The following is a 21728-nucleotide window of genomic DNA, read 5'->3' as shown; positions in this document are numbered from 1 at the left end:
GCATTCTCGGGAGAAGCTATTTGACTAACCCTGGAACCGCCACTCAAAAAAATCCTTTTTTTAAAAAACGGGAGAATGGGAACGGGGGAAGTGGAGTCCACTAGTAAGGTTCCGGGGAACTGACTCAAGTCAACATGGTTCTCCAACTCCAGGTTGGAGACACCAGGATTCCAAAATGGGAATCCACTCACTTCGCTTTTACAGGACAAACGCGTGCACAACTTGGCTTCGGGCTGCATTCAGGTAGTGCCGGGAACCCCGAGCTCCAGGGCGGCCCCCATCCAGCTCTGGCCGCTCCATTAAGGACGAGGGCCGGCTCCTGTCACCTCGCGACCCACGCGCACACACCCGCCCCCGGCCCGCAGTGCTCGGTGCCGCGGGCCTGCAAAGTTTCCGCGGCCGCTCACTTGGGGGTAACCAGCGAGGGGTACGCCCAGAGGCTGCGGGGCCCCGGGCGCCTAGGCTGCGGGGCCCCGGGCGCCTAGGCTGCGCGGGCGAAGCCCCGGTTGTGCACGGGTCGCCGAGACCGGCTGGGCAAGCAAGAGCAGCCGGGCCGCCCCGACGCAGGGTGTGCGGCTGATGCCGCGGGAGCGGGTAGGAGGCTCGGCGGGCCGCACTCACCGTCTATGTTCTCCCGGTCGCTGATGTGCTGCAGGTTGCAGCCCGTGTCCTCGCGGCTCAGGTCCGTGTCTGGCCGGTAGGACTCCAGCCGGGAGTGGGCATTCCTCCGGAGCTTGGGACTGGACGACACGCAGCACGAGGTAGTGTTCCCCATCTTCGGCGGCCCCCCGACTCCTGCTGCGATCCTGTTCTCCCCGTCCCCGGGAGCGGGGCGCGGGTCGACGCGGGGCGCGGGCGGCGGGGGCGTGTGGGGAGGCCCGCCCGCTCGCCGCCACGGGAGGGGGTGAAAGCCGCGGCCGGCCGCCGGGTCAGCAGCGGCGGCGGCGGCGGGGCCTCGCCATGGGCGGCGGCGAAGGCGACGAGCGGGCGACGGCCCCGGCTCCCCTTCGGCCGGCCTATCCGCGGCGGAGGAGCGCTCGGGTCCGAGCGACTGCGGCCGCCGCGCCTACCTCACCCCGCCGCGGCCATGGCGGGCGGCGCCGCGCAGGCCGCCTCCCCGCTGCGCTTCCCAGTCGGTGTCCGCTTCCCCAGCGGCTGCGGCGACGGCGGCCGCCTCGGCAAGAGGTTCCGGTTCAAGCTGGGGGCACGCGTGTCCGCGCCACACGGCGGGACTAGCCGACGAGCGGGCGGGCAGCGGGCGTGGGGCGCGGCCCCTGGACCCCGCGCGGCGCGGCGCGGCCAGGGAGGATGCTAGCAGCCCTCCCTCGCCAGCGGCGCCCGCCCTCGCCTCAGCCCCCGCCCCGCCCCGTCACCGCCCCTTCCCTGCCCCTTCCCTCTGCCCTGGAAGCAGATCGGCGGCCGCGGGGAGGTTCGGGGCGGCGCGGCCCCGCGCGGATGTTGGATCGCTCCCGGGGGCCACTCCTCTCTCGGGCACTGGGGTCGCGGGAGACGTCGTCGGGAGCTCGGTTTCTGGAGGCCCTTCCCCACCCGGCCTCTGCCTCCTCCACTCCCCCGGGCCGGACGGAACGGGGCCCAGCGCGGGATGCGAGGTGCGTCCCCGGGGCCCGCAGCGGGCGGGAGCGCAGCCAGGGTCCGGCTGGGGACGCAGGCCCAGGGCGCTGAGGATGCGCCTGCTTCTCCGAAACCGGGCTGGCTCTTTTTGTCTTCTTCTTTTTCTAATTTATTTTTTTAGAGGTATGATTTCGCTCTGTCGCCCAGGCTGGAGGGCAGTAGCGCAATCTCGGCTCACTGCAGCCTCGAACTCCTAGGCTCAAGCGATTCTCCCGCCTCAGCCTCCAAAGTAGCCGGTACTACAGGCGCGCGCCACCACGCCTGGCTAAGGTAGGGTGTGTGTGTGTCTCCAAAGTAGCGAGGACTACAGGCTCCCGCCACTACGGCAGGCTAAGGTAGGGTGTGTATGTGTGTTAACTTTTTGTAGAGATGGGATCTCGCTTCGTAACACGGGCGCCTGCCACTAAGCCAGGCTAAGGTGGTGGATGTGTGTGTGTGTGTGTTAAACTTTTTGTAGAGATGGGATCTCGCTTCGTAACCCGGGCTGGTATCGAACTCATGCCTTCAAGCCATCCTCCCGTCTGGGCTCCTCCCATGGGATTATGGGCATAAGCCACGGCACCTGGCTGTTTTTTTTTTTTTTTTTCTAAGCATTTAAATAAGCTGGGCCTTGATTTGGGAGTTTTCTATTGTATTTTGAGCTTTGCCGAGGACTTGATAGTGACCTTGTTTTAAGCTGTGAAATAAATCTTGGGGTCCCAGAGCTATTTTAATGTTGAATTCGCTGTGGAGTTGTTTTGAGTTCATTGGAGGTTAACATGAGATAGAAAACTAAGTTAACACAACTCATCGACTGCCCTTGCTTTGCTTTGCTTTTAGAATGCCATCGGGTTTTGTCCTGTTGGGAACAAGTTAACTTAGGCCAGTTGACTAAGATCAAGGTATGTGAACGTGCCTGGCTGGGAGAGGAGTACAGTAAATGTTGGTTCGCATTCCCTCCTGACGCCCACAATGCCAGCTATCCCTGACTTTTCTTGCCTTTATTGGGAAGAATATAAGGTGGCAGAAACAAACTTACCACCCTTTTTCCAAATATTTACTGAAGGAGTCGTGAGGAGAGTCTTGTGGGGTTGGGGGGTGGGGGTGGGAGCTGGGAATGTTTTTGAACTAGTTCTTGAAAAAAAAACTAGTACAATAGTACAACTGTCTTAATTTTATATATGAGGAAACTGAGGCCCAGAGATGAAATCATGCCTTGATTTATTCAGACCTCAGTACCTGTTCGTGACAAATCCAGTTACTAAAAGGGAAGAGAAGGAATAAGGGACTTGATAGCATCAGCAATGTGTGGACATCTTGTGAACGGCTTTATAAACATTTCATTTAATTCTCTACATCTAGCCATTTTTTAACCTGTGCTTTCCCTCCCTCTCAAAGTACTGTTTATACATTTATTAGTCCATATTTTAAACACTCCATGCTGTCAACTGTATTAATGCTATTTGTTAGGATAAGTGGCAGATGTCCATGGACAATAAGTGGCTACAAAGTGGTAATGCTGACCAGATGAGAAAAGAAGTGTAAAAGGGAAGTTCCAAAGAATTAAAGCCCTGGAGAGGGTGGGTAGACAACAACAGTCCAAAATAGTGCTCTTCATTAAGGCTGTGTAGACTTTTCTGCTTCCTGGGAAAACTGGGGCATATTTACACTTGCCTGTGTGTATTCAGATTGTCTGGGGCTATGGAGTTTGGGTCAGATTGCTGAACCCTTCGGAGAGAAGTTCCCTTGTTGTCTGTTCTGATTGCTGCTTTGTAATTTGGGCCACATATGAAAGTCAGCATCCAGTCATTGAACCATAGGTGTGTGGCATATCTACTCAGATGCATTAAGCAATTTTTGTTTCATTATAAAATGTATAACATTTACATTCAAATTACGGTTTGAAGGGCTTAAGAGGAGAAAGAGACAGTGGCACTAAGGTGACAGCATGGCTGGCTGCATGCTGCCTGTCCAAGAAGGTCACTAGGCAGTGTTAACTGGGAAGAGCATCTGGAGGATGAGAGATCAGTGTAGCCACATACCCTTAACAAAGGGTGGTACAGCCTCTGGTCTGCCAGGATTTTTCTGCACCGCCCCCCTCACCGTCCCTATCTCCTCTTTGACATTTCCACCATATTCCCCTTAGGTATGTACCTGTTTGGACTTTAATTTAGAGTGTAACTTTTGGTCAAGAATCCTGGAGAGAAAAGATGGGTACTAAAGCCTCGCTAGTGATTTACCTGGATGCCGACCCCCACAACTCACCCACCCTACATACATACTTCAGACTCCTCCAGGCAGATGCTCCCTGCCTGACACACAGTGACACTTTGGGAAAAATTGCAGAACAGTAACCAACTCTGAGCAGATAAATGTGATGTCAAAATGATAGTAATGAGAGATGTCGTTTGTTGAAAGCCTGCTAGCTGCCATGTACTATACTATTTCTTACATCTAAATCTGATAAGTTGTACCCCATTTTATAAATAGACACTTTGATAAGTAAACCTATGCAAGATCAAAATACTAAGAAATGTCCTAATTGGGGATTTGAACCTGGTTCTAATTCCAAAGTCCAAGCTATATCCACCCCAACCTCCTACCTCCCATCTCCAAGACTTTGTGAGTAAAAAAACAAGTGTGGCTTCTCTCCTTCTCTTTTTTCTGTCCTAAAGGAAGCTGGGAGCTGACCGCTTAGGACTAGTACTAACCTTTCAGAGAGATAAAGGGATGAGGGGAGCCTTGTTATTTCTGTGGGGTTCAGCTCTCAGACCAGAGTAAGACAGGCAACAAGGTTGAGGAGTAGCCATATGCAGAAATAACCTGTGTATCTAGCCACAGCATCTCCAACACTGTGTCACTCGGGAATCAAAATACAGGGACAGTTCCTCAATAGAGTGTGGATCTAGCCCAGAATGTGGACAAGGGGAGTAGGGAAGGGGAGAGGTACACACTGAGAACTGTAACAAGGCCTGTCTTCAAGCTTGAGGAGGATTAGGAAGATGGCTTGAGTCTGGGAGTTGGAGGCTGCAGTGAGTTATGATTGTACCACTGCACCCCAGCCTAGGTGACAGAGTGAGACCCTGTCTCTTAAAACAAAAACAAAAAAATTGACCTGGATCTACTCATACCCACCCTGCTCTTTGAGCAGAAAGAATCATTTGGGAATTATTTTGTCTCATCTTTCTCCATGATCACTGTTGAAGAATTTGGTCACTGTAACCAGGTAAATATAAAACTCAGGTGGGCCGGGCGCAGTGGCTCACACCTGTAATCCCAGCAGTTTGGGAGGCTGAGGTAAGTGGATCACGAGGTCTGGAGATCAAGACCATCCTGGCTAACACGGTGAAACCCTGTGTCTATTAAAAATACAAAAAATTAGCCAGGCATGGTGGTGGGCGCCTATAGCCCCAGCTGCTCGGGAGGCTGAGGCAGGAAAATGGTGTGAACCCGGGAGGCGGAGGTTGCAGTAAGCCGAGATCGCGCCACTGCACTGCAGCCTGGGTGACAGAGCAAGACTCTGTCTCAAAAAAAAAAAAAAAACAACTCACATGAACTATAGTTAAGTCAGTGCTCTTGACACTTTTTTAACAATAGTAGCTTTGTTTCTCACAGAAAAAACAAAATTTTCTGTGGAACCACACTATTTAAAACATAAGCAATATTAGTATCAACTTGTATAATTTATAGATCTACTGATAAAAACAATCAAGAATAGGCTACTTTAATTGAATCAGGAGGAGATAACTGCAGTCTTACATCAGCCATACTCGTATCCATGAAATATGAGTCAGTCATTTGCACAACTCCCTGAGTCACCTTCTGGAACACAGAAAACACTGAGCCAAGTTAGCCCAGGACCTGAACCTTTTGTGGAAAGGAAAATGTGTAGTGTCTCCTCGGAGTGTGGCTGCCCTTTCACCTGGTAGTCAGTTTCTCATGACAGTTACTCAAGCATTTCTAAGGCAGTTGTGGAATAACCAAGACCTTCTGTGTGTTGTGCTACTGATGCTCCTCTTGTCACCGACCTCCTCTCCAAATGAGGCTGCCTTTTGTCCTTGGTGGTAGGCAGTACACACTGTAACCAGCTACAGGGGAAGTATTTACTTTGATAGCCACTTGACCTTGATCAAGGCAGGTGACTCATTTATGGATAACCTTTTTGAGAGTATACTGAGCCAGGCACCTTGAGGATACAAAAGTGGATTTTAGTTTCCATTCTGGAGAAACTCACAGTCCAGTAAGTTAAACAATCACAAGAACAAGTTTCCAGCAATGAGAGTGATTACAGCCACTGAGTGGTGCAATCTGAGAAATGCCAAGCCTGCCACCTATAAATATCTACATTTATCGCCTGGGCATATACCTAAAATTCCACCATGGGAAATTTATTTATATGAAATTAGAAACTACCCAGAAATTGTGTGTCCAAATAAAAATTCCCACAAGAAATAAGGATGGCTAATAGTTTTAAGTAGTAGTGCCGAGTCTTTTGGACCAGAGTAACTGCCAGGGACATTGTGTTGAGGATTCTGAAGTCATGTTCCAGCTTGGCCGAGAAGGGAGCCACCGTGAGGGAAGGAGTGAGGGAGGGTAGCACTTGTGCCACATATTTTTTCTTAAGTAAAACATTTGTTAATGGAATGCATGATGAAACAGGGACAGCCAGGGTCTCTGGCATCTGGGAGAAAGCCCACTTGGAAACTGATTTATCTACCTCACCACTACAAGTTCACCGTCTGTCCCCAGACTAAATGGCCTTAGGAAGCCCAGGCTCTCTCTTGCCAAACTCTATCTTCTTTATCCTTCCATACTTTTCAAGAAGAGAAATTGTATATATATGTGGGATCGTTGAGAACTAGGATGTACCTGTGAGCAGGCAAAGTGTAGCATCTAGCAGGGTCAGGCATAAGTTGAAGTGAGAGAGGTGGTGACTGTGCTCCCCAATGGCTGTTCTCCCATCTCCCATAGTTTCAAGGCCTGTTTCGTGAGGAACAGCAATATGCCCAGCTCAAAGATGACAGCTGGCCACAGGACTAAGTCTGGCCGATAAGATGTGAGTGGATGCTTCCAGAAAAGCTCTCTAAAGAGGCTACCTCTAGCCAGGCGCAGTGGCTCACACCTGTAATCCTAGCACTTTGGGAGGCCAAGGCAGTGGATCACCTGAGGTCGGGAGTTCGAGACCAGCCTGGCCAACGTGGCAAAACCCCGTCTCTACTAAACATACAAAAATTAGCTGGGCATGGCCGTGCCGCACGCCTGTAATCCCAGCTACTCAGGAGGCTGAGGAGGGAGAATTGCTTGAACCCAGGAGGTGGAGGTTTGCAGTGAGCTGAGATGGTGCCACCGCACTCCAGCCTGCACGATAGGAGCGAGGCTCCATCTCAAAAAAAAAACAAAAGCTATCTCTTCTCTGCTTCTTGGAGTATGGTCAGGATATCTGGAATTCTAGCATCCAGTTTTGAATGCCAGGTGACCTTGAAAATAGAAGCCATGAACTAAGATAGTGTCCCTGTGTAAGCTTCTTTTACATGAGAGAAATAAACTGTGTGTATAAATCATTGTTATTTTGAATTCCCAAGTTGTATGCAGGCAAATGTAATCCCGATCTAGCCAGGAATTGGTATTATTCATTGATAAGAGCTTCATATATTCATGTTGGCAGTTTTCCTTGATTGGCCCCCAGACGATAGGTACTGTGACCAAGACCTTTGGGGCCATCATGTGTACTTGGCTCCCTATAGGAGAATCCAGGATGGAATGGAATGATACAGTAGGCAGGCTCTGGAGCCAAGATACGGTATAGGTGGCAAAAAGAAATGATTCACCCAAGAGGCAGATTAGGCCCATGAAAATTAGGATTGTCGGATGCATTACTTTAATACAGCACTTCTTCAGTATTCCCAGAACTGTAGCTAATGGTTCCTCTGAATAGGAAGCTCCTTGAATATACCCTGGCAAGAAATCTTTATATCCAAGGTGACTGGCATTGGGAGGGGATTTATTGAGTGTCTCCCTCGAGCCAGGCACTTTCACATACCTTAATCTTAGTTAACTGGCTTCACTTCAGACCCTGTTCCTAACAGCACAAAACCCGACAGCATTTTAAAAGCAAAACAGGGATAGTTGATGAGTTGTATTAACGTACTTGTCTCTGTCTCACGTTAGTAACCTCCAAGGAACTCAAAACGCACTGCAGCTATAATTCGACATTAAAATAGCCCTGGGCCCCCCAGGAGCAGCTCAATAGACCCTACTGAAGCAGGCGGTCCTGTCCCTCCCCTGCTTAAAATCCATCAGTAGCTTCTCATTGTTTTTAACTAAAAACCCAGCCCACCTGACAGTCAAGTTGGCCTGCTCCCCAGGCTTTCTCCCCAGCTGCTCAAACCTGCTCACAACTCCCTCTGTGTCTGCCAGTCTGGCCTCTCACTGTACTCCTGTGACCTCGTCCCTCTGAGCGCCATTCCTCCCCACCTCTGCATGTCTTTAATCTGACTTAACCTTCAAGGCCTGGCACAAACAATGCTTTTCCTTTGTCCTTCATACTGGAGATCATAAACTCACATAGATTCTCTCTGAATAAATAAATATTTCCCATGCCAGTTAGCATTTTTTTAAAACTATAATGACTGCAAAATATATTGTATTAGGTGTACTCTAACTTATTTAACCTCTCCCCAAATAATGGACATTTCATTTGTTTCTTTTTCAGGATGATAAAAAACAGTTACGGGATGAAAAATTTTTTTTTTTTTTTTTTAGTAGAGATGGGGTTTCACCATGTTAGCCAGGATGATCTTGATCTCCTGACCTCGTGATCCGCCCATCTCGGCCTCCCAAAGTGCTGGGATTACAGGCATGAGCCACTGCACCCGGCCAGGGATGAACATTTTTATATGCTAATCTTTGTCTGCATCTGCTCATTTCTATAAAAGGAATCATTAGAATTGGAATTCCTAGGTCATTTTGACCAAAAAGGAACATTTTTAAATTTTTTAATATTGCCATATGACATCTTAGAAAGTTTACATCATTTTACACAAATAATTGTTTCCTTATTGATGTTCCAAACCTAGAGAACTTTTGGTCATTCTATGATCTGTAATTGGAGAAATTTCCATTGCTCTAGCAGCATTTTATACATACTTATCAAGATGTATTATGATTTATACACATTTATCAAGATGTATTATGTTTTACTTGCATTTCTTCAAGTAAGCTCTGAAGTGGAAAACAGAACTTGTTTTACTCTTTGTAGCACAGTACTGAGAACAGTAACACCTAACAGGCCCTTTCTAGGTAAATCTGCAGAGACAGTAATTGTCTCAATCTCAGTTTCCCTGTGGTAGACCAAAATAAAGCTTTGCATACCTAACCTAGGGAAGCTGCATACAGTTGGAGAGCTGGATTCATCTAAACCTGGCCCTGACAGCTCTTCAACATGTTTTTCTTTTCCAAGTTCCACATTGCTCACTGTGTTCTTTTAACACTCCTATTTTTTATTTTATCCATCACACGAAGTTGTAGTTGGTTCTGCCTGCAGTGTTTCTCCATGATGTAATATAACCTCATTATATACACTCAGGAGCCTGAGAAATGAGTATCACAAACCACAGAGTCTTCTTGTTGCTTAGTTACTATCCTGCATTTCCTGGGGACTTTACCTTGGCAAAGTATATGATGCTACGTTTTAATGAATGTTGATTGGTCACTGTATGATAAATGCCAGGAAAAACAATGAATGATAAAAAGAAAGAAGTGTGAATCCCGCCCTTCTGCCTATATCCCAGCTCCATTTTCACGTCTTTTGGTATCAGCCCCCAGGATTTCGGGTCTTCTGTTTGAAAATGAAATCAGTTCCATAACATCTGTATAGCTCTGCTTGCTATGGTACTGGGCTGGAAAGAGGCAGGTCAAAGCAGGTGCCCCCCTCACTGGTGTGCCCTAAGGATGCAGAGGCCCTCTTTGCCTGGTGATAACACCTTCAATGCCCATTAGGGGGCCCAAAATTGCCAGTTTATTATCCTTTTGGGACTGATGCCTTAAAATCTCATTTTGTCCTTGAGAAGTGGTATTTGGAATATTCACACATCAAAGTGTTATCATTCTCTGCTAGCACAGTACCAGCTAGTTTATCTTAGCCAGCTGGCTCACCTCTCAAGGCACTAAAGGAACGGAAAAACACAGGGCAATCTCTGTAAGCCTCATTCCTTCACTTGGTAACCTCTGAGAAGCTAGAGAGAAAGGACCAGTGAGAGAACAGGATCAGCTCTTGCTGGGGGTCCAGCCAGGAGCCACCATGGAGGGCCTGGAGCACTTAGAGGAAAACATGGGGACATCAAGTATGCAGGAGATCAGGCAAAAAACAGTAAAGTCAGCTTAGGAAAGACTCATACCTCTCACCCCCACTGCCTCAACCTCCTCCAAAGTGTAGAGTTCACAACTTTTCCTTGGGAGGCTTCTGTGTATACAGTGCTCAACAGAAGAGAGGAACAGGATTTAGGTTACTATCTTCCGTACCCTAAAAGTGAACATTGTAATATTGCAAATATAGTAGCAGAAGAAAAGCACTTCTGAGGAAGTAAAAATACATCTACTCCTGCTAACAGTTTTCTCCATTCACAAAATATTACTGATTTTTTAAAATTTGGAAGAATATTAATATTCATAGATGTTAGATTAGTTGGGCAAAATATGCTAAAAATTGCCATTTAATTTATAATAGTGAAAAACAATGCAACCTAAATGCCCATGAATGATAACTAGTTACATACAGTGGACTACAATGGAATTCTATGAAGTCATAAAAATAAGGATGTACATCTGTATTTATTGTTATAGAAAGAAAGCCACAAAATATTGTTGAGAGAGAAAGCAGATTGCAAAACCGAATATATATGCAAAGAGATGTTTTTAGGGATATTCACTGTTAAACAGTGATTAACTTAGTTGACTTTTTTTTCCTCTGTTCCTTCTTTTCTTTTTTCTTTTTTACTTTAAATCTGTATCTTTTTTAAAAGCAATAATACATTTCCTCCCTCCAAAAAAGAATAGCCTAGTGAAATCTTTTTACTTCAAATGCTTTTCCCCTTATTAATCTTTGTATAAACCATTGTGGTTTGCTAAAACAAGGAAGGGTTGTAAAGTAGAATCCATGCCCATGATAGAACAAAATCCAAGCAGGAAGACACTTCATACGTGGTTATAAGACAAGGAGGACAAGGAGACAAAGGGAAGCAATGGTGTTTGTTTGTTTTAAAAGAGACAGTGTCACTTTGTCACCCAGGTTGGAGTGCAGTGGCACCATCATAGCTCACTGCAGCCTCCAACCCCTGGGTTCTAGCGATCCTCCCACCTAAGCCTCTCTAGTATCTGGGACTACTGGTATGCGCCACTACATCCAGCTAATTTTTAATTTTTTTTTTTTTTTTTGAGACAGACAGGGTCTTGCTATGTTGCCCAGGCTGGTCTCAAACTCCTAGGCTCAAGCAAACCTCCCAAAGCACTGGGATTACACGTGTGAGCCACCACACCCAGCCTAGAAGCAATGGTTCTGATCCGGGAAAAGTGCAGCCTGGAAACTCAGCATTCTGTACAGAATCCTAGTTCTTAGACTAAAAGGCATCAACTGGCACAATTTCTTGCCTTTGGGCACTGAACGTGTTAGCTTCCATTTTATTTAACTTACTGTAAAATTATATTAGCTATGCTGCCACTTAAGCCAAGATGCTTTCTGTCTAGTCACTTCGGTTCCATCCTTTCGAGGGCCCTGCCGTTTCATTGCCTCTCCTTTCTCATTCCCCTCCCCAAGGTTGTACTTTGAGTAACTGTATGTGCATTTTCCTGTGCCTTTTCATTATTAAAACACTGTAAAAGGCAATGTCTCCAAAATACAAACAATAGTCTTCTCCATTGAAAAATATTTTCCAGGCCAGGCACTCCACTGTGCCACTGCACTCCACCTGGATGACAGAGTGAGACTCTGTCTCAAAAAAAAAAACAAAAAAACTCATTAAAGTGTATAACTAAAATGGGCGCATTTTATTTTATGTAAACTGTATCTCAGTAAAGTTTATTTATTTATTTTTGAGACAAGGTCTTGCCCTGTTGCCTGGGTTAAAGTGCAGTGGCATAATCATGGCTCGCTGCAGCCTTGAACTTCTGGGCTCAAGCGATCCTCCTTCCTCAGCCTCCTCCCAAGTATTTGGGACCACTGGCATGTGCCACCATGCCCAGCTAATTTTTTTTTTAAGAGATGGGGTCTTGCTGTGTTGCCCAGGCTGGTCTCGAACTTCTAACCATGAGAGATCCTCCTGTCTTGGCTTCCAAAAGTTCTGGGATTACAGGCATGAACCACCAGGCCTGAGCAAAGTTGATTTTAAAAAATGAAAGAGGGGCCAAGCGCAGTGGCTCACGCTGGTAATCCTAGCACTTTGGGAGGCCGAGGTGGGTGGATCACCTGAGATGGGGAGTTCAAGACCAGCCTGACCAACATGGAGAAACTCTGTCTCTACTAAAAATACAAAATTAGCTGGGAGTGGTGGCGCATGCCTGTAATCCCAGCTACTCGGGAGGCCTCAGCTTGAACCCTGTAGGCAGAGGCTGCAGTGAACTGAGATCACGCCATTGCACTCCAGCCTGAGCAACGAGAGCGAAACTCTGTCTCAAAAAAAAAAAAAAAAAGGGACTGTGCTTGGTGGCTCACACCTGTAATCCCAGCACTTTGGGAGGCCAAGGCGGGTGAATCACCTGAGGTCAGGAGTTCGAGACCAGCCTGGCCAACATGGTGAAACCCCTCTCTACTAAAAATAAAAAAATTAGCCAGGTGTGGTGGCACACGCCTGTAGTCCCAGCTACTCAGGAAGCTGAGGCACAAGAATTGCTTGAATCTAGGAGGCAGAGGTTGCAGTGAGCCGAGATCATGCCACTGCATTCCAGCCTGGGTGACAGAGTGAGACTCCATCTCAAAAAACAACAAAAATGAAAGGGAAATAAGAGTCATTACCAATATAATTGGGTTTAAATTTTTAGTTAAAATCGAATTTTAACTGGGATTGCCAAAAATGTCCTTAACTTCATATCTCCAAATAAAACTTTTGCAGTTAATTTATGTTGTTTATACAGCTAGCTAATTCTCTATATTTTTATAGTATGTTGACACTTAAAATTTCAATCTCTTCTAGTGGTTCCATGAGTGGGACTGAGGGGATGATGGGTATTCTCATTATAGCCTTCAGAAGGCTGCCTATATATAAGTGTGCACAAATAACTATTATTCAGAGAATTAGAATCATCACAAAATATCTTTTTTGAAGGATAAATATAGGCTAATTTATCCTTTATGACTGTTAAATATAGCCTAATGTTTCTTTTATTCTTCAGACCCATTTCAACTTTATAGAAAAAAAAGTATGCACAAAAGCAGCACTCTATAATTTAAAAAAAATTCCTTATTGGTCTTTTGGATTTTGGTTCTGCATAACTATGAGTTTCTCATCAGGCCTCTCTAGACTACTAAAGCCTAAACTGATGCTTCCCCCATCTCAGCTCTTAGAGGGATTACTGGGTGTCTTGTTTATTTGGCAATTCCATGCTTACAAACTCTTTTCAATGAGATCTTCAGCTCCTTGAGACCACAGTAGATACCTAAGTATTTGTCGGTATAATTTTGTTGTATTGATTTACTGAATTCAAAGGGTTTATACAAATATTTTGTTTACAGGGTTTCATTACAAATCCAAATAAGCTCATATGCTTAGTAATTCCAAAAATGTTGTAGGTATTCAGATTAGCATTGCTCATTCATGCCATTTAATTTACAGAGCTCAGCTGCAGTAATTTTCTTCAGTGGATGATGTAAGGAAGGCATTGGCAGAGGAGTAAGAGACTTGGCTTCAGAGTGGGCAGTAATAGGGCTAAATCTGGTTTTACAAAGCAGGTACTGTAAAGCTCTCATTGCCTCTCTGAGGACAAGGCTTTGAGCTATGAGTGCCAGGGTCCTCTGTCTAAGTGGAGGCTTCTTAAAGGAATTGAGCCTCATTTCCTGGGTTTCAGGTATTTCTTTTTCACATTCCCTTTGTACACCAAATATATTTAGTATTTATTATCTTTGAGGTTTAGACCTTTGGATTTTTTTTTTTTTTTTTTTTTTTTTTTTTGAGGCAAAGTCTCACTCTAGCCCAGGCTGGAGTGCAGTGTTATGATCTCAGCTCATTGCAACCTCTGCCTCCTAGGTTCAAGCGATTCTCCTACATCAGCCTCCTGAGTAGCAGGGACTACAGGCACGTGCCCACCATGCCTTGCTAATTTTTGTATTTTTAGTAGAGACGGTTTCACCATGTTGGCCAGGCTGGTCTCAAACTCATGACCTCAGGTGATCTGCCTGCCTTGGCCTCCGGACATGCTGGGGTTACAGGTGGGAGCCACCACGCCAGGCCACAGTTTGATGAGTTTTGAGAAAGTAATATACGCATGTAACCACCATCACCACAATCAAGATCTAGAACATTTCCATCACCCCAAAATTCCCTGGTACTCGTCCCTGGTCCCAGGCAAGCCCTGATCTGTTTTCTGTCACTGTGGATCAGATTTGTCTTTTCTAGAGTCTATAAAAATGTGATCTTATAAAATGTGTAGACTCTTGTGTGTAAGGTTTCTTTTCCTTAGCATAATATTTTTAGACTTGTCTATGTTGCATGAATGAGTGGTTCATTTCTGTTTATCACTTGAGTATTTTTCCAGTGTATGTGTATACCACAATTTGTTTATATACCACAAATGTTGATGGACATTTAGGCTTTGTCCAGTTTTGTCTATTATAAATAAAGCCATTATGAACATCTATGTACAAGTTTTTGTGTGGACATGTTTTCTCTTGGGTAAATATCTAGGAGTAAGACTACTGGGTTGTATGCTAAGTGTATGTTTAATTTTAAAAGAAATGGCACCCGGGTGCGGTGGCTCATGCCTGTAATCCCAGCACTTTGGGAGACCGAGGCAGGCAGATCACCTGAGGTCAGGAGTTCGAGACCAGCCTGGCCAACATGACGAAACCCTGTGTCTAATAAAAATACAAAAAAATTAGCCAGGCATGGTGGCACACACCTGTAATCCCGCTACTTGGGAGGCTGAGGCAGGAGAATCGCTTGAACCTGGGAGGTGGAGGTGAGAGTGAGCCAAGCTCACACCACTGTACTCCAGCCTGAGCGACAGAGCGAGACTCCATCTCAAAAAAAATAAAAAATGGCCAAACTGTTTCCCAAAGTCCTGGTACCATCTTACATCCCACCAGTAAAGTTATGAGAGTTGTGGTTGCCCTACATTCTCACCAATACTTGCTATTATCAGTCTTTTTAATTTTCACCATCCTAATGGCTACATAGTGATATCTCACTGTGGTTTTACTTTGCATTTCCCTGATGGCTAATGATGTTGACATATTTTTGTGTGCCTGTTGGATACTAATATATCTTTGTAAAGTGCCTATTCAGTGTCTTTTCCAATTTAGTTGGGTTGCTAATAATTCTTCATATATTCTAGATACAATACCTTTGGCAGGTATGTAGATATGTGTTGTGTGACTATTTTCTCCCAGTCTGTGACTTGTCTTCATTTTGTTAGCATTGTCTTTTGAAGAGCAGAAGTCTTTAACTATGTAAAAGTCTAATGTTTTGCTATCTTCTTTTATAGCTCTCGTCTTTTTTTGTTTGTTTTTGTGTGTGTGTGTGTGTGTGTGTATTCAATTATCTAAGAACTCTTTGACTCCCTTCAGATCATGTAAATGTTCTCCTATGTTTTATTTTAGAAATTTTAATTTTACCTTTTTTTTTTTTTGAGACAGTCTTGCCCTGTCACCCAGACTAGAGTGTAGTGACATGATCTCAGCTCACCGCAGCCTCTGCCTCCCAGGTTCCAGCAATTCTGCCTCAGCTTCCCAAGTAGCTGGGACTACAGGAGGCAAGCACTGCCACGCCCAGCTAATTTTTGTATTTTTAGTAGAGACGGGGTTTCACCATGTTGGCCAGTATGGTCTTGATCTCCTGACCTGGTGATCCACCCGCTTTGTTCTCCCATAGTGCTGGGATTACAGGCGTGAGCCACCGCAGCCATCCAAGTTTTACCTTTTAAGCTTAGGTACATGATCCAATTTGAGGTAAATTTTGTGTATGAGTAAGTTAATAATCAATGTTCATTTTTTCCCATATGGATATCCAGTTTTTCCTGTACCATTTGTTGAAAAGACTGTCTTTCCCCTATTGACTTACTATGGCCACTTTGTCAAAAATTACTTGCCCATAAACATGCGGGTTCATTTATTTTGTTCCATTGATCCAAATGTTGATCTTATAATAATAATGTAGCTTTATAGTCAGTCTTGAAATTAGATAGTTTGAATATTCCAACTTTGTTGTTCTTTTTCAAAAATTTTTTGCATTCTAAGTCCTTTGCATTTTTATATAAATTTTAGAATAAGTTATGTAAGTGCCTGCTGGGATTTTCTTTTTTTTTCTTTTTTTTTGAGACAGGGTCTTACTATGTCACCCAGACTGAAGTGCAGTGGCATGATCACAGGTCATTGCATCCTCAACCACCCAGACTCAAGCAATCCTCCTGTCTCAGCCTTCCAAGTAACTGAGACCACAGGTGCGCACCACCACACCTGGCTATTTTGCTGCTGTTTGTTTTTGTAGAGATGGGGTTTCACCACATTGCTCAGACTGATCTTGAACTCCTGGGCTCAAGCAGTCTTCCCACCTCAGCCTCCAAAAGTGCTGGGATTATAGGTGTGAGCCATCGTGCCCCACCCCTGCTGAGATTTCAGTTAAGATTACATTGTATCTATGGAACAATTAGGGAAAAATGGTCATTATCATGTTTAGTCTTGTAGTTCATAGACATAGTATATCTCCATTTATTTGCATCTTTAATTTTCAGCATAACATTCAGCAATGTTTTTATAGTTTTAATTGTATAGGTGCCTTGCATGTATTACGGTAAATTTATCCCTAACTAGTCCATATTTTTGATACTATAGTAAATGGTGTGTGTGTATTTTTTTTTTTTTTTAGACAGAGCCTCACTCTGTCACCCAGACTGGAGTGCAGTGGCATAATCATAGCTCACTACAGCCTTGACCTCCTGAGCTCAAGCAGTCCTCCTGCCTCAGCCTCCCAAGTAGCTGGGATGACAGTGTGCACCACCACACACAGCTAATTTTTTTTTTTGGTATTGCTGTGTTGCCCAGGCTGGTCTCAAACTCCTGGACTCGAGTGATCTTCCCTTCTCAGCCTCTCAAAGTGCTGGAATTACAGGCATGAGCCACTGTGCCCAGCCAGAGGTATTGTCTTTGATACTATAGTAAATATTTTATTTAAATTTCCAGGTGGTCATTGCTAGTATGCAGAAAATATTTTTTTGCATTAACCTATGCTAAAGTCACTTACTATTTGATTTGCCTTTCATAAAGATTCCTTAAATGTTTCTACATAAAGATTCCTTAAATGTTTCTACATACACAATCATGTCATCTGCAGATAGTTTTATTTCTTCTTTTCAATCTGTATGGTTTTCTTTGCCTTTTTCTTGCCTATTGTACTGGCTAGGACTTCCACTGTAATGTTTAATAGAAATCCTGAGACTGGACATCCTTGCCTTATTTTCAATCTGAGGAGAAAGGATTCAGTTGTTCATCATTAACAGATGATGTTAGCTAAAGGTTTTTCAGAGCTTGTGTACTCTACCAGGATGAAGAAGGTCCCTTCTATTTCCAGTTTGCTAAGAGTTTTAAAATTGTGAATGGGTGGCGAATTTTGTTATTTTTCTGCATCTAATAAGAGAATCATATATAGTTTTTCTCCTTTGTTCTGTTAATATGGTAGGTATATTGATTTTTTTAGTGTTAAACCAAGCTTGCATTCTTGGGATAAACCCCACTTAGTCATGATGCATTATCCTTGTTATATATTGCTGAATTCAGTTTGCCAAAAATTTAACTAAGGATGTTTGCATCTGTATTCAGTGAGGTATACTGTATTCAGTGAGGTATTCCTTTCAATGTCATTGTCTCGGCTCAGACAATGACTAGAGAAGTCATCTTTCTTTATTTTTAGAATGAGTTTGTGTGTGTTTGTTATTATTTTTTCCTTAAATATTTGATAGAATTTACTGCTGAAGCCACCTCAGTCTGAAATTTCTTTGCAGGAAGTTTTAATTCAGAATTAAATTTCCTTAGCATATATAGGGCTTTTTTCTTTTTTCTTTTTTGAGACAGAATGTCACAGTGTCTCCCGGGCTGGAGTGCAATGGCGCGATCTCGGCTCACTGCAGCCTTTGCCTCCCGGGTTCAAGCAGTTCTCCTGCCTCAACCTCCCAAGTAGCTGGGATTACAGGCGCCTACCACCATGCCCAGCTAATTTTTTGTATTTTCAGTAGAGACGGGGTTTCACTATGTTGGCCAGGCTGGTCCCAAACTCCTGAGATGAGGATAATTTTTTGTATTTTTAGTAGAGATGGGGTTTCACTATGTTGGCCAGGCTGGTGTCAAACTCCTGACCTCGTAATTCACCCACCTCGGCCTCCCAAAGTGCTGGGATTACAAGCGTGAGCCACCATGCCTGGCCTTCTTTCTATAGTTTCTTGAATCACTATGGTTAATCTGTGGCATTCAACCAATTTGTCCATTTTATCTATGCCATTGAATTTATTTACATAATTATAATCTTTTTTTGTTTTAATGTCTGCAAGATCTGTGGTGATATCATCTCTTTCATTCCTAATGGTGGTAATTTTTTCTTTTCCTGCTTGCTCTTATTGTTTGTTTGTTTGTTTGTTTTGAGACAGGTTCTCATTCTGTCACCCAGACCAGGCTGGAATACAGTAGCGATCATAACTCACTCAGCCCCAAACTCCTGGTCTCAGGCAGTCCTCCTGCCTCAGCCTCTCAAACTGTTGGGATTACAGGCATGAGCCACTGTGTTCAGCCTCTTTTAATTCCTATATGTATTAGCCAGTTGAGGTGGCTTGCTTGAACCCTAGAGTTCTGGGCAACACAGCAAGACCTCATCTCTACAAATAATTTTAAAAATTAGCTGGGGCATGGTGGCGCACACCTGTGGTCTCAGCTACTTGAGAGGCTGAGATAGGAGGATCACTTCAGCCCAGGCAGTCAAGGCTTCGGTGAGCCATGATCCCGCCACTGCACTCCAACCCGGGTGACACTGTGAGACTCTGTCTCAAAAAAATAAAATAAAAAATAAACTATAGAAAATCTGAGTAGCCCTATATGTACTAAGGAAATTTAATTATCAATTAAATTGTCACCTGAGTAACAGAGTGAGCCCATGTCTCAAGGGAAGGGGAGGGGAGGGGAGGGGAGGGTCTTGTATTTACTATTTCCTTCCTTTTACTTTGTTTTACTTTGGTTTAATTTGGTTTACATTGGTTTAATTTGTTCTTCTTTTACTATTTTTTTTACTGAATCATCATTATTGTTCTACCACTCGAATCACTGCATTGCTGTTGCTAAATGACCAATAGACCAACAGATCCTTGCATAGAAACAAAAAAAGCCCTTGCTTTTCAGTATTACCAAAGGGAAATGTATAGTCAGAACTGCAAGAAAACTGCCTTGTGATCCGGCTTTTGTCACATTTTAGTTTACAATACATGAGCATAAAGTAGCTACTCAACTACCTCGAACATAAGAGAATCATTTACCTTTCTGCATATAACCTAATTAAAACCATATCAGATCCAGCAAAACTGATTTTCATCTCTCCTCAGTAGATATAGGAGTATATATTAATATTTCTACTTCATGACTAGATAGGGGACTAAATTAAAATTCTCTACTCAGTTCTCAGTTGTAAGGCCCACAGTTGCACATGGGTAGGTGGGTAGTTGCACATGCACAGAGTTGGTGGTCACAACTCTGCTTTCTTGCCCTTCTCCTTAACATGGAGCTATTTAATCTTATTTATTTATTTATTTATTTAGAAATAGGGTCTGGCTCTGTCACCTTGACTGGAGTGCAGTGGCACAATCATGGCTCACTGCAGCCTAGAACTCCTGGGCTCAAGTGATGTTCCCACCTTAGCCTCCCGAGTAGCTGGGACTATAGACACACACAACCATGCTCTGCCAATTTTGAAATTTTTTGTAGAAATGAGGTCTCCCTATGTTGCCCAGGCTGGTCTTGAACTCCTGGCCTCAAGCAGTCCTCCCACCTCAGCCTGCCAAGTGCTAGGATTACAGGCAAGAGCCACAGCGCCAGGCTGGAACTATGTAAGATAGCACTTAGCCCTGCATGTACGTGTTACTAACAATGGTTGTGTAGATCACTCCTCCAAAGGGAAAGTCTCTCTAGATGGGTTTTTGCCCCAATTAAGCAATAGCTTCCTCCAAACGGTGCTCACCTATCCATTGACTGGGATATTTGAAGACAAAGTGAGTCTTCACTCATCGTCACCATTCCCTATGTCCCCTTTCCCTGGGAGCACACACACTTAGGAAGGCAGTGCTGCTTCCTCCACAGCCGGCCAGGATTTGTGAAATGTCTCTCAAGGAAATGTGCTCTCTTCCATGCTCAGAGACGCCACGTGGTCACAGTGCAGTCTTCATGCAGTTGTAGCTTAGACTTCCAGATTCAAAGGTCAGAAACCAGCTTGGAATTTTCCTGGTCCTAACTCAAACCTGGCATAAGTCAAAGTTGAAATCCAACAGGTTCCAAAGGAAATCAGATTAAACACATGTGCTGCTTGGTCATGCAAGGACCCTGGAGTAGAGAAGTAGGTATTGCCGTCTTGGTCATGAAAGCCACAACATCACCTGCAAGAGGACAGGCACTTAGTTCTGTTCACTGCTGTGCCCTCAACTCCTGGAATAAGACCTGGTGCAGTGTGATCAGAAAATATTTATTGAGTGTCAGGTACAGTGGCTCATGCCTGTAATCCTAACACATTGGAAGACCAAGGTGGGAGGATCACTTGAGCCCAGGAGTTTGAGACCAGCCTGGGTGACACAGGGAGACCCTATCTCTATAAAAAATAAACTTAAAAAAAATTGGGCGGGGCACAATGGCTCACGCCTGTAATCCCAGCTCTTTGGGAAACTGAAGCAGATGGATCATCAGAGGTCAGGAGTTCGAGACCAGCCTGGCCAACATGGTGAAACCCCCATCTCTACTAAAAATACAAAAATTAGCCGGGCGTGGTGGTGGGCACCTGTAATCCCAGCTACTCAGGAGGCTGAGGTAGGAGAATCACTTGAACCCAAGAGGTGGAGGTTGCAGTGAGGCGAGATTGCACCACTGCACTCCAGCCTGGGCGACAGAGCGAGACTTGGTCTACACGCTTTGTAATCTAAAACATTCTCTACCAATACCTCAATCAGTGAATTCTTGCTTTATTGATACATTCTAGTATTCAGTCGTGATTTTAATATGCTATTTTGGTACTTTCTGCTTTCAGTTTTCATTGCTGTGGGTATTGCCTTAAACAGAAACAAAAAACTAAAACAATTTTACAACCATCCAAAAGAGGCTTGGAAACTTTTTTTTGGCTAGATATCCATAGCACAATTTAATTCAGTAAACATAAACAGTTAAAATTATTCCAGTACACAACCATGTTTTAAAAAAGAGCTTACACCCAATTTTGGCAACAACACCCAGGAAATAAGCATTCTTTTACATTTGGTTCAAACTTTCTGAATGGCAGTTGTGCAACACTTGTTGTGAAAAACTTTAGAATATTATTAACATGTTAATCCCATATTTCCATTTCTGTGAATTCATCCAAAAGAAATAACCATGGATATGGGTAGAGACAGAGCCATATGGAATGCACACCGCAGTGGAGAACACATGGCCCAGCTCTGCCATCAAGGAAAAGGTGAGAACATGGGGGAAGATTTTATGGAAGTTTCTTTTCTGGGGCATGTGCTCAGGTTAAACACCTGCTCTGTATCTCTAGCTTCCGACCCCTACCTCTGGCCAGCTCTGTTACTCTAGTACACTGCTAGGCAGGCAGAGTATGGCCAAAGTATTCACAATAGTGCATCAGTAAATCAACTGGGATCCACACAATGGAATATACTAATGCATCATTAAAAATCACATT

The 21728-nt window shown here is 44.4% G+C and overlaps 1 protein-coding gene and 1 long non-coding RNA gene across 18 annotated transcripts in view; one reads left to right on the top strand and one right to left on the bottom strand.

Moving 5' to 3' along the window:
* CCNY (cyclin Y) overlaps positions 1-21728 on the bottom strand; it is a 308606-nt gene that overhangs the window by 218111 nt on the left and 68767 nt on the right. The window contains exon 4 of one of the 12 annotated variants that reach the window (XM_054523221.2): positions 10008-10086. The exons of 10 other annotated variants lie outside the window; for them this stretch is intronic. In XM_054523221.2, the coding sequence (XP_054379196.1) occupies positions 10008-10086 (79 nt within the window). Of the gene's footprint in view, positions 1-621; positions 1312-10007; positions 10087-21728 lie in introns of those variants that run through there. One more of the 12 variants, XM_024253601.3, reaches the window with a different exon arrangement.
* Positions 1395-21728, top strand: part of LOC129048429 (uncharacterized) — a 115574-nt gene continuing 95240 nt past the window's right edge. For all 6 annotated transcript variants that reach the window (XR_008510766.2, XR_010141402.1, XR_010141403.1 and 3 more), the window contains exon 1: positions 1395-21500. This is a non-coding gene — a long non-coding RNA (uncharacterized LOC129048429). The remainder of the gene's footprint in view (positions 21501-21728) is intronic.

Source organism: Pongo abelii, chromosome 8 (assembly GCF_028885655.2).
Source record: "Pongo abelii isolate AG06213 chromosome 8, NHGRI_mPonAbe1-v2.0_pri, whole genome shotgun sequence".
NCBI classification, from domain to species: Eukaryota; Metazoa; Chordata; class Mammalia; order Primates; family Hominidae; genus Pongo; species Pongo abelii.
The sequence above is the reverse complement of the archived record's forward strand: the minus strand, read 5'-3'. Positions and strand labels throughout refer to the sequence as shown.